We start from the raw sequence: 13826 nt of genomic DNA, 5'->3' as shown, positions 1-13826 counted from the left end.
ACCATATTATCCAGTAATCCCACTGTTGGATATATATCTAAAGGAAATGGAATCGGTATGTAGAAGAGCTATCTGTATGCTCATGTTCACTGCAGCATTATTCACAATAGCCAAGATATGGAATCAACCTAAGTGTCTATCAACACATGGACTGATAAAGAAAATATGGTGTGTATATACACAATGAAATATCGTTCAGCCATAAAAAAGAATGAAATCCTGTCATTTGTGGCAACATGGATTAACCTGGAGGACACTGTGTTAAGTGAAATAGTCAGGCACAGAAAGACAAATACCACATGATGTCACTTATATGGAGAATCTAAAACATTGTTCTCATAGAAATAGAGAGTAGAATAGTGGTTACCAGAGGATGGGGAGTGGTGGGTGAGGAGATGGTGAGAGATTGTTCAATGGGTAGAAGTTAATCTTTTTAAAAGAGACAAATGAAGAAGCAATAAATAATTTATGTCTGATGGGCAGCAAATGTCACAGTTCTCACAACTAAAGGGTACTAGTTTAAGAGGTTATGGGAAACTGAACAACAGTTTACTTTCATGGCTAGTTTAAAACAAAGGTAAGCAGTAGAACTGTTAAAATGTACATGAGATAGTTTCTTAAAAGGTTCTCATAGCTCCTAGAAAAGTTTCAAAGACAGAACTATAGTCACCAGATCCATAAAAAGGGATTATCTAAGAGACCTTATGAGATATGTAAACAATATCCCTAATATCTTTTTCTATGAGAAGTTTTCCAGATTACCAGGCTAAAAGAGGACATAAGAATAAAACTAAGTTTTAATATGTATTATTACTTAAACACCAGACAGGCCTAAACTTAAAATTCATGGAACATAGAAAATTGAAAATTTGAGCACAATTGGCATATAAGTCCCCATCTATTTCAGCAGTTTTTGCATTTTTAAAATAGATCAGTTTTATTCTGCTAGTTCCATAAAAAACAATGTAAACACAAGCATTCTGTACATCTTGCTAGTGAATTCACATAACGCTTAGTTCCCTAATCCTTTGACCTGCTCAATTTCTCCAGTTATTTTCTGTTGGGACCACTGGCCACAGGAGTGGAGTGAGGTTGGGGCTTAGGAGAGAACAATGTGGCTTTTTGGTATGACTTGTTTTATTGCTTGCCCTTTCAGCACACTCCCATTACTCCTAACCCAAAGTTTGAGATTTAAGCCCTTAAACCTATAGGAATCACCATCAACTTTTTCTTTTTCTGATTGTTTGTTTGTTTTGCATAGGCATAACTAGGTTAGTAATGGGAGACTGGTATAGAAAGTGGTGAGGAGCCCAGGCCAACAAATTGCTTTAAACACAAGATGAAAATGCTGTATTCTATCCAAACAAAGAATCACCTAATACTGGTGTGAGGCAGTCTCACCTAGCTGTGGAGAAGTCCTTGGAACTAGATCTCAGAAAGACATTTCCAGCTTTAAGTCAGTAAACCTTTTGGAAATGGGCTAACTCCCTTAAAGAAAAATAAAAAATAAAAAAAGAGTTCTACTTTAAAGACCTTGCAAGTGGAGACCGGACGCAGTGGTTCACGCCTGTAATCCTAGCACTTTGGAAGCCGAGGTGGGCAGATCACGAGGTCAGGAGATCGAGACCATCCTGGCAAACACAGTGAAACCACATCTCTACTAAAAAAAATACAAAAAATTAGCCGGGCGTGGTGGTGGGTACCTGTAGTCCCAACTACTCGGGAGGCTGAGGCAGGAGAATAGCATGAATCTGGGAGGCGGAGCTTGCAGTTAGCCGAGATCGCGCCACTGCACTCCAACCTGGGCGACAGAGTGAGACTCTGTCTCAAAAAATATATATATGTAAATATATAATATATAGTAAATATATGTGTATATATAAAAATATATTATAAATAAATAAATGAATAGATAGATAGATAAATAAAAGACCTTGCAAGTGCAGAACTTGTCCGACAAAGGTTCTTGGAAATGTTAACGGAGGGTAACTGACATGGGTAACTGTGGGCCAACCAGGAACTGTCAACAGCCTGATCTCAGCAGACGTTTTTAAAAGGAACACAGGAGAATCATATGCATGGCTTTAAACATTGAAATTGATCCTTGGTAAACTGTATTTTCTGAAGCATAAACTGGATGACTAGAAAATACATATTTAATAAATAATACTAATAGTTCTAATCACATTACATGGGGAAATTTTGCAAATTACAAATAAACCAAATTGCATAGAAATGAATTTTGGAGTTATAAGGAACCAAAGAAAGATTATCACTCAGTTTTCCTGGCTTCTATTCAAGTGTTCCTTCTACTATACTACACGGCATACTTGTACTAAGGTTAAGATCCAAACAGAATCCCTTGTTTGTTTTTCTAATGTTTACAATTTAGTGACAAATCCCCAGTTTATTTATCCTGACAACGATCAGGATGCTGGAGTTACTTTGCAATGTATTCTACAAATTGGCTAGTGTTCTTGAGATAATTAGCACATATTAACTATAAGCAATTACTTTTGTCATAAAATGTGTTCTACTTCAAATTGTAGCTTAAAAGCTTCCGGGACCTAAAAGCCACATGGTGACAAGCGATGAGTTTTCATTTAAAACTTAAAATTTAAAAATTACAAATGTAAGAAATTAGTTTTCAAGCCTTGATTGACTATTTTTTTCCCAAAATAAATAAGGCCGGTTATGCTGAACCTTCACTAACATGACAGCCACTGGCCGTATGTGGCTATTAAGTACTTAAAATGTGGGTAGTCCATATTCACACGGCTATAAGTATAAAATATATAGTACATTTTGAAGACTCAGTATGAATAAATATAGAATACCTAAATTTTTCTATTGATTAGATGTTGAAGTAATAGTATTTTGGATATATTAGATTAAACAACATATATTATTAAATTTAATTTCACTTAAAAAAATTTTAATGTGGCTACTAGAAATTTTTAAAGTATGTATTTGACCTGCATTATATTTCTATTGGACCACTCTAAGCCATCAGGAATGAATATCCAGATGCTACAGATACATAGTCCATTCATTCTCTAAGAAGTTGTTAGCATTATAAAAATTGTCTACATAATCAAGTCAATTTCTGAGTGAAAATAAAATGATATGGAAATACATGGTAAATCTAGAAATAAATTTTAGTTGGCTTTAAATATATCCTGTTTCCAAAATTTATATTTTTAGTTTTGGTTAATACAGGAACTAGTTAATATTCCCTGCACATATGTAAACTGATCAGAAAGGAAGGTGGCCCAGAAACATGGTAAAACCAAAAGTTATCCTTTGTACATTGTTCAATTCACTCATAGATGTGTTAATTAAAAACACATATGATACCATTAGATACTCTGCAAACACACACAAGCTGTAACTTAGGGATTTTAGCAATTTAACATGAGTGCAACAAAACAAAACGTTATAATTTATACCTTTGCTCCACCTGAAATATTGTCCCAGTTTCCACCACTCAAAGAGAACTTTCCATTGCCTATACGCAGCAGTATCTCTTCAGGTGTATCATTGGGGCCATTAGCAAATGGAGTGTAGCTAATAATAAAACAGATTTTAATAGACACTAGAGGGTAACATACCCAAAAAATGAAAGAGATACAAATATTTACTACATGCAAATATTTACTTCAGCAAGTAAGAATATCATCTCACATTTTCTTTCACTGTTAAGGTCAAATTTTATATTTCAAACCATAAATTTAATCTTAATAAAATTTTTAATAAAATGGAGAATATTGCTTACATCAATTCTTTCTTTTGTCATTGATCAGCTAATCAATGTAAAATAAAATAAAGGTGGCTTTTCATGTAAAGCTTCAGTCTCAAAACTAGACAATACTAAAACACACATATTCCAGCATAGGTTAGCAAACAAATATACCTAGTACAAAGAAAATATTAATTTCACATATTCATAATGTATTTATTGTTTTGTTTCAATGTAGTCATTAACATTTCATCATTATCATCAGTGGAAACAGTTATCATTACTTTTTATTAATATCTATGAAAACTTGGTTGGGTAAATATTTATATCGACACAAAACTCCATAGCCATTACATTTATTATGTAGATCAATCATGTAGATTAATTGTATTTGATATGCAAACTTTAGCTACCATTAAATTTACTGTGGTCTAAAACTAAATATTCTGCATAAATTTGTAATACCTAAAAGTATATTAAATGTACTGAGATGTGTAATTATCACCAAGCCATTAAACAATTTAGAGTCACCATTTTTATAACATATTCATAGAGTTCTTGGTATGTCAAGCATATTTAAACTACACTAAATGCACTCTTTAAAATATTATGTCTAAGTACATTATAATTACTTGCTAAACTTGGCCATTTTTTCTATCACAACCCTCATAGAATAATTTCTACAGTCATAAGTTTTCACTTCTAAATAAAAGTGCTACTCATTATTGAGAGTAAAATAGTACTCGTATTATTTGTAAAGTATCAACATTAACATAGTCCAATTGTTATTACATTTGTTGTGAGCTTTTCTTTATGATTTCAAGGGAAGGTAGTTGTGTGTGTTTCTGCAGTTTAGTATTGTTACTATATAGATTTGCACAATCTTACTAAACCTGTAGTGCCAGAATAGTTAGAATTCAAGTGCTTAGAAAAAAATCAACACAGTGTCAACAAGTTCAGGGGGCAAGTTGTTGGTGAAACATGAAATTATTTTATGATTAAGTAAATATTTTCAAGATCAAAATAGAAATGCACTTTATTTTTAAAAGTTTTAGTTCTGGGTGACAATTGCCTTTTAAAATTATTATGTCATAAATTAGTAGTGCCTCATTCTACACCTTGCTTTATGTTTTTTTAATTTTATAAGTAACAATCAATATTGATATTTTGAAACGTAAATGGCATTTTCCTTAAAGTTATTTTAATCTATTCTCTTTCTAGATGAAGATATACAGATGAAATTCAAATAACAACGTTAATGCTTTTGAATATATGTTTCTTACCCAGCCAACATTGTGTAAAAAAGGACTCCTAAACTCCAGATATCACAAGCAGCATCATATCCCTGTTGCATAAGAACCTAAGAAAGAAATACTCATTATATGGTGTTAGTATAAACTCAATTTTCTCCTAAAGAAGTTGTTTTACTTCTAATAATCTCACAAAAGTTCATTATATAAAAACTTCAACCATTTTATACATTTGTAGTAAAGACATAATCCCTGACACCTCAATGAGTTTTCTCTCCTCCTCTTAGGAAACCAGATATAGAGAAATCTAAACTTAAGATTAATATGTACAGTGATTTTAATGTATACTATATAGAGTACTGAGGCTTTTAATTCTGTCACTGATTCTATGAGGTAGATAATATTCTAGTTTTGAAGATGAGGAAACTGAGGTGAATGTTAAGTAACTTACCCAACATTACAAAACTAGTAAGTAGCAGAACACGAAGTCTTACTTAAGCCTGTGTTTTTAATATCTATAACTGCCTCTTTACTACACAAGATATGGCAAGATAATATATGATCTCACAAAAGCAGAATGAATTTATATTTTACCATACAAGGCCAATGTCTTGAAAAGAGCAGTATATTTCTGGACCACAAGTACACATTCGATAAATACTGAATGGCTTCATTATTAATTTTTCATACAACAATTTAGGAAGCTGTTTTTTGGTGCCAGTGTTAATAAAAATCAAACAATATGTTTGTTATGTATTCATGTGAGATTTAGCTACAAAATTATTGAGTTCATTAGAAAAATAAAGAGATGAAATAAGGCCATTTTCTTTTCATTTAGAAAAACAAGCCCACTGCTACAGCCTCTAGGCATAGGAACAAAATAGAAACATTATTAATGCATTAACACTGGGGATTATATAACCACCAGCATGAATTTCTCATCTATAAAAGGCTAAAAATGTTAGTGTTTGGCTTTGACAACTGCCAAACATGAATAAAGAGTATGTAACAAACTTAAAATTTGAAATACGCTTTTTTCTAGTCTTAGTGTATTTATAAAAACACACATATGTGCAAAATTAAGAGGGTAAAGAGGATATAAAAATATAATTGGCTTATATAAATAATACAAGTAGGGAACTATGAAGTACTTAACAAATAACAAGGTATAGCTAAACCACTCACATCATGGTAAATATTAAGTTGGCATACTCTAGTAAAACACAGACTTCTACTGATTTTATTCCCTTATCTGTTTATTTTTCTCATCACATCTTACAGTTCCAGACATCATCATGTTTTCCCTGATTCCCTTAGGAAGCTTTTTAAAGTTTCCCAAGTGATCCAATGCATAGCTAAGGTTGAGAGTCACTGCGTAGAAACCACGTGGACAGGTGAGAGTTAATCAATTCGGCTGTAGGTACCGTATACTCCTATAACCTTCCTAGTTATGAGGACAGTCTTGCGCAGGAGGTGTCATATTGCTTAATTAGGGCCAAACACGAAAAACTTGTTTTAGGTAAAGAAGAAATGGTCCACTTTTTGTCTAGCGCTAGTTTCAATGCCCTTATAAAAGTGAGCATATAATCATAAAAGAAACAAGGCAGAGTGGTAGGATGAATGAAAGAGTACAGAGGGTATGTTTCACACCTTTTTACTTGTATCAAGTTAAATACAAAGATAGAAGTCACAATTAAAGTAGTCAGTGGCATAAGTCTCTCTCTCACTTGGCTTCCCAAGTCAGCAGAAAGTAACATACACAGAGCTCCTCATTCCTGTTGCTCAAATCAATTAACGTTTGGGGCAAACTATTTGACAGCCCAGAGAAAAGAGCAAAGGAGAGTTAACTTCAAAATTAGTTTATAAAAAGCTGCAGACACAGTATCCCTCAACTTTTTTGTAAGCCCCATTAATTCAGGAGCATTCTTTAACCTCAGTAGGCTTATAATATCAGTTGAATAATATAACATAGTGGATTTGCCTTTATCAAAGAATAAAATATTTTAGAGATATATTCACTTTTGGCAACATAGGTATAGTAGAAAAGCACATCTACCTAATAAACCCTAAGATGTTGATCAAACTGATGCATAATCTAAAAACTAAAAGAATATTCTCTCCTTATTAAGCTAAAATTGCAATAATCAGTGTACCTCTTAGCAAACAAAAACTGTTTATGCACTGTGAAATAATGAATGTATACCCCCATAAATGCCATTTTTTACTGAAATGTCGGTACTGACACTTGAATCTTTCTGATTCTAGTTTAAAAAGGAATGCATTTTTATATTTTACCTTTTGAAAGCGTCTGAAATTTTAGAAACAAACTGCACTAAAAGTACTCTCTGTGGTTCATTGATAACAATGTACAAATATATTATTGATTCCTAGCATGGGCTTCATCACTCAAAAATAAAACTTTCAAAGTATTTTGAAAATACAAATACTAGTCAAAGGTAGTTCAAGCACTAGAGAGAAGTGGTCTCCAGATGCCCACCTGAAAACCCTCACTACTACAATGGTAATAGTGTCTTACTACAGTGTACGTCTGTTGGGGAAAAAAAAAAACATCAATGAGCTGTATTCTACTCTCTGGATTTGCTTACCTAACCATTAATCTATAACTGTTTACCTAACCATTAATCTAAACATGGACATATTATATATTTTTCATTTTAATGTCCATTTTTGGTATTTTCATATGGTACATATTCATCTCTAACCTTTTTCCAGTAAGAAGTTGCCATAATACTAAGTAGTTTAGGTCCACAAGATTAAGTCAATATTAAATATTTGGCTATTAAAATGGTTATTCTACACTCTGCTCTTAGGTCTATTGTATAAATCTGTTACAATATTTATGATGACCTTTATGATGACCATATATGCTATACATAACAGAAGAGCACTATCTCAAATATTCTGTCCTCCTATCCTGTAAAATCACTGAAATGTCCTAAAAAGGCTAATATTTTGTATGTTCAGGCTATTATCTCATACACCTTAGGGCAGTACAATATCTTGTAAGAGATAAAAACTTGTATATTATTTTATGAATTTTATTAAAATATAGATTAAATCACATTCTCTGGATATATACATAATTTCTTAGTAGTCAAATCTCTTATCATAAAAAGCTTATAAAACAGATGTTCTGCCTGTTCTTCGATATCAGTACAGTATTTTCTATATTTCTACTTTCATTATGAAAGTCATTTTTATAGTAGCTACTTTAAAATATAGACTGATTTACATTAAAATACAAATAGCTTATTGTTAATATATCTGATGTGCAATATTTCCCTGAAAAAGCTAGCATTTGATATAAAAGTAAAATCATAAAATATATAGAAGAGAGGAATTCTTCTCAAATTAATTTACTCTGCTTCTCCTTTGATTAGACACGTTTGATTTTTTTCAAACCTGAAGAGTTTTAGGTATTTTGATTTTTGTTGAATATGTAATTACATGTCAGTTGGTATTATCCATAACATATAAGAACAGCTATTGACTTAACAAAGAAAGCTTATCTAGAACTTATATGGCCAATGCCATCTGTTGATTCATTTTTCCCCAACTTTACTTTCACTGCTATGGAAACTGCTACTGTCAAAACTCCCATCCCCATAGTTAGAATGAATGTTACAGCTTCCCAAATGTGAAATCTGTACCAGAGCCTCCCCGTTCCTTACTCTTCTCCCTAAGAGCATCGCCTTTCCTGACTCTTCACCCTAAGATTTAGATATAAATATTATTTTCTGAGAAAAATCCACACGGCTTACAAAAACCCCCGTGTGGCTATTTTCTCCGGGAGTTAGAAGATCCTAAAGACAATCGAGGATGGCACTGCCCTTATATGTTATTTATAATGCTAATTGATAAATTACCTAATGTTCAGTACAATTTAACATACCTGATGAATCTATCCTAGTTTTGTTATTAAGTGAATGCTGGGTCTTGAATAAGTCATTGAAGTACCTCGAGCCACAGTTTCCTCATTTAGAATACATAATACCTTGAAGCTGTGGCTATCTTTACCCTACCACCCAACTCTAAAATGGTATGATTCTGAAATTAGTATATAACCCAAGAGAACAGAATAGCCTGATTATTACATTCTGGTTGATTTTAGATGCTAGTTACCAGTGTAAATACTTATATTAGGGGCTATGAGAATTCATGGATTTAAAGAACTTTAAAACTGAAAAGGGCAAGATAATAGCTTTTATCTGCCTACCATAACATACACATGGCATCATATAGATTCAACTAAAGGAAAAGAATGAAAGGCAAATGGTGAAGTTTTTAAAGAATACCTCAGGTGCAACAAAGTTTGCAGTGTAGCATGGAGTTAAGAGAAGTCCATTTTCTCCTCGAAGTTGTTTTGCAAACCCAAAATCACATATCCTGATTGAATCTGCACTGGCTGATTCATCCATGTATAAAATATTACTAGGTTTAAGATCACGATGAACAACCTTGAATATAAAGGAAAAAAGCATTATATCTATATAATTAACTAAATATCTGAGAAATAAAACATTATATCTACATAATTAACTAAATATCTGACAAAAAGAAACTTTCTGAATTACAAAATTTTGAAAATGACATTTTGCTCAAGCTTAATAGCCTAAAATAAACACAGGAAATTATCTCTGTCAGATAGATGTTCCAGTTTCTATTCAAGCCACTAGTTTTGTTAACCATTTCTAATCTCAATATATCTAAGCTCAATTCTCAGATCCACTTTTGGACATGCCATAATTTATATCACTTAGCATTATGCTTAACATATAAGAACAGTTCCTGACTTACAAACTAAACTAAGTTTGGACTTAGTCCATAATGGACTAAGACCCTACTCAACACCCTCCTCCTTGTAGCAAACAACCATAAAACCTGGATATAATACAAAAATCAACTATCTGGAGGCACTGGATAATGAACAGAAGCAGATATACTCTGATGAGGAGTATGCACTTTGTTGAAGGAGGGAACACAGGAACCTATACAAGGACGTTTCCATATCTGTGGCTTTTAGCCTGGGTTTAATTGCAATCCCTATGGTACACAGTGGTGGTAAAGACATGTGGAAAAACCCACAGTCCTTCTGGCTTAGAGGACCAGAAAGGAGATGCTGGAAAACTCTGAATGCTGAGTGGAGAAACATTATAAAGGAAAGAGCCAGAACTGATCCTTGAATCAAAAATGTATGGAACAGGATCAAAATAGTTTGTATAAAGACAAATAATATGAACAAAAACCAGAGCTGCTGGCCCCAAAACTAGTTTTCAGTTCAAGCTCAGCCAAGAAAATTACTCACTTAAACAAATGAAACAATAATAACTATTGGAGAAAAATAACAAAATATGAAAATCTCTATAACTGATTATCATAATGTTTAGGATACAATCCCAAATTATGTAATATACAAAGAACCAAGAAAATGGAACACAGTCTTAAGAAAATCAATGAATTCTGATTCCAAGACGAACCATGCTAAAATAGATAAGGATTTTAAAGTGACTATTATAATGATCTTCAACAAAGAAAACAAAACATACTTTCAATGCATTAAACTCTCAGCAAAAAAAGGGAAGTCTCAGCAGAAAAATAGAAACAATAAAGAAGAAACAAATAAAATGTAGGACTGGTAAAAAAAAAAAAAAATGCTGAAATTCCCCCATGTGATAAGTTTCCTACTAGTACTATCTACTTCATGTAAGTTACCCTTACCTTTAATCAGAGTTTACTATGCTAAAGTTCTTTAAGGGCAAGGACCAAGTCTCACTCATGTTTGAATCCACAACACTTTTTACAATGCCTGGCATGTAGAAATGCTTGATATCAATTAATTTAGTTAATTGATGTAAGAACTGGAAGGTTCATACAATAATAAAGAAGAGATGACTATGATTCTCTTCTAAAAAATTCTCTTCATGCTTTACTTTAGAGAGTGCTGGTAAAGACAAATAATTAAATTATCAAAAAGCTACTGCTTTAGCATCATATATTTCAAAATACTGAAAATATACTTTATTAAACCACACACAAAATTGAGTACTAGTTTATTTTTATTAATTATAAGGGGCTCATGCAGAGTTTTCATTACGTCAATTCTAAATTGCCATTTTTAATTTATTAAGTTGGTACATATCTACTATCACAACTGATTCAAACTTAAATTTTTAAATTACTTCCTACTTTGTTTTTTTATACAGTTATATATATTAAAAGTTGCCTTTTTTGGTAACTCAGTTCATTTGCTTTCTTTATGAAAGGACAGGAAGCAAAATAACAAGCCTGCCCCTTCACCACAAAATTTAATATAGTAATACTTCATATGTTTAGAATACACATTTCTTACTGTAGTTAGGGGAGGAGCTGGCAAGGTTCAAGATACATGTTAGGTAACCTGAACTTTCTTTTTATTTATTTATTTATTTATTTATTTATTTATTTATCTTTAAATATTTTATTATTATACTTTGAGTTCTAGGGTACATGTGCATAACGTGCAGGTTTGTTACATATGTATACTTGTGCCATGTTGCTGTGCTGCAGCCATCAACTCGTCAGCACCCATCAACTCGTCATTTACATCAGGTATAACTCCCAATGCAATCCCTCTCCCCTCCCCCCTCCCCATGATAGGCCCCGGTGTGTGATGTTCCCCTTCCCAAGTCCAAGTGATCTCATTGTTCAGTTCCCACCTATGAGTGAGAACATGCAGTGTTTGGTTTTCTGTTCTTGTGATAGTTTGCTAAGAATGATGGTTTCCAGCTGCATCCATGTCCCTACAAAGGACACAAACTCATTCTTTTTTATGGCTGCATAGTATTCCATGGTGTATATGTGCCACATTTTCTTAATCCAGTCTGTCACTGATGGACATTTGGGTTGATTCCAAGTCTTTGCTATTGTGAATAGTGCCGCAATAAACATACGTGTGCATGTGTCTTTATAGCAGCATGATTTATAATCCTTTGGGTATATACCCAGTAATGGGATGGCTGGGTCATATGGTACATCTAGTTCTAGATCCTTTAGGAATCGCCATACTGTTTTCCATAATGGTTGAACTAGTTTACAATCCCACCAACAGTGTAAAAGTGTTCCTATTTCTCCACATCCTCTCCAGCACCTGTTGTTTCCTGACTTTTTAATGATCGCCATTCTAACTGGTGTGAGATGGTATCTCATTGTGGTTTTGATTTGCATTTCTCTGATGGCCAGTGATGATGAGCATTTTTTCATGTGTCTGTTGGCTGTATGAATGTCTTCTTTTGAGAAATGTCTGTTCATATCCTTTGCCCACTTTTTGATGGGGTTGTTTGTTTTTTTCTTGTAAATTTGTTGGAGTTCTTTGTAGGTTCTGGATATTAGCCCTTTGTCAGATGAGTAGATTGCAAAAATTTTCTCCCATTCTGTAGGTTGCCTGTTCACTCTGATGGTAGTTTCTTTTGCTGTGCAGAAGCTCTTTAGTTTAATGAGATCCCATTTGTCAATTTTGGCTTTTGCTGCCGTTGCTTTTGGTGTTTTAGACATGAAGTCTTTGCCCATGCCTATGTCCTGAATGGTACCACCTAGGTTTTCCTCTAGGATTTTTATGGTATTAGGTCTAACATTTAAGTCTCTAATCCATCTTGAATTAATTTTCGTATAAGGAGTAAGGAAAGGATCCAGTTTCAGCTTTCTACTTATGGCTAGCCAATTTTCCCAGCACCATTTATTAAATAGGGAATCCTTTCCCCATTTCTTGTTTCTCTCAGGTTTGTCAAAGATCAGATGACTGTAGATGTGTGGTATTATTTCTGAGGACTCTGTTCTGTTCCATTGGTCTAGGTAACCTGAACTTTCTATGTTAGGTAACTTGAATAATAGTCACTGTATGTCTTTGGTTAATTCTTTTATGTTTGACTTTTAAGTCTAATTAAGTTTCATAATTTCCAGGTCAAAGTTAGGTACCTTTATGTAATTCAAACCACTTTTTAAATGAATATGCTATTAAATCAGGGTCAATTGGCAGAGAGAAAATAATTATTTCCTAAATCCATAAACTTCACTACATTGTGAGTTCTATTAGGATATTCTCTATAGACATATATGTGAATAAAAGCAATTTATTTTAGGGGGCATCATCTCCTATATTTTTATGAAGATATAGGTCCCAGAATAGAAAGAAAAAAGTTAACTACAACTTACTCCTTGACAATGAAGATAGTCAACTGTCTTACTTATTACATATAGTATATCACTAGCCTCCCGTTCCGAGAAACATTTCTGTTTGAGAATACGGTCAAGTAACTCTCCTCCTTTCATTAAATCCGTAACAAGGTAAACATATCTACCATCATCAAAGACCTACGAAAGAACGCAGTTTTAAAATGTTATTATTTATAATTACAATTCTATAATTCTTAAATTATATTTTAGTTATATTTACCTTTCTACTAAACCTGCCTCTAGTATTAAAAACAAAAAAGACATTATTCCTTTACTGTTAATGCAGTACAGGCTGTATTAAAGGTTGAATCGGCTAAACAATCACCTACACAGTCCCATGAAACCATGTTAAACATATAATTGTATTACCTTTTGAAGTTACAGGTTGCAGTTCATCAAAGAATATAAATTAAAAAAATAGAACTCTGTGCCTCTCAAATAACCTCTATCTCATTTTTTTACTGTATTATAGCTACTTCTCTTCCCCAAACGTAAGCTTCTTTCTGAAAGTAAATGTATTATTTAATTTTATATCCTTCCCTCAGGCCATTATCTGATGTGGTATCTTAAATATTGGTTGAATTCCAATAGTATACCAAAGAAAACAA

General features: G+C 32.8%; 1 protein-coding gene across 7 annotated transcripts in view; it reads right to left on the bottom strand.

The window, feature by feature from the left end:
• The window catches only part of RPS6KA6 (ribosomal protein S6 kinase A6), a 134316-nt gene that overhangs the window by 31154 nt on the left and 89336 nt on the right, over positions 1-13826 (bottom strand). For 6 of the 7 annotated variants that reach the window (XM_073013547.1, XM_007992172.3, XM_037989487.2 and 3 more), the window contains 4 exons: positions 13198-13356; positions 9306-9467; positions 5023-5099; positions 3450-3567 (listed from right to left, as the gene is read on the bottom strand). In XM_073013547.1, the coding sequence (XP_072869648.1) occupies positions 3450-3567; positions 5023-5099; positions 9306-9467; positions 13198-13356 (516 nt within the window). Of the gene's footprint in view, positions 1-3449; positions 3568-5018; positions 5100-9305; positions 9468-13197; positions 13357-13826 lie in introns of those variants that run through there. The other variant, XM_073013549.1, reaches the window with a different exon arrangement.

This window comes from Chlorocebus sabaeus, chromosome X (assembly GCF_047675955.1).
Source record: "Chlorocebus sabaeus isolate Y175 chromosome X, mChlSab1.0.hap1, whole genome shotgun sequence".
In the NCBI taxonomy this organism is placed as follows: domain Eukaryota; kingdom Metazoa; phylum Chordata; class Mammalia; order Primates; family Cercopithecidae; genus Chlorocebus; species Chlorocebus sabaeus.
This window is presented reverse-complemented; position numbering and strand designations above follow the sequence as displayed.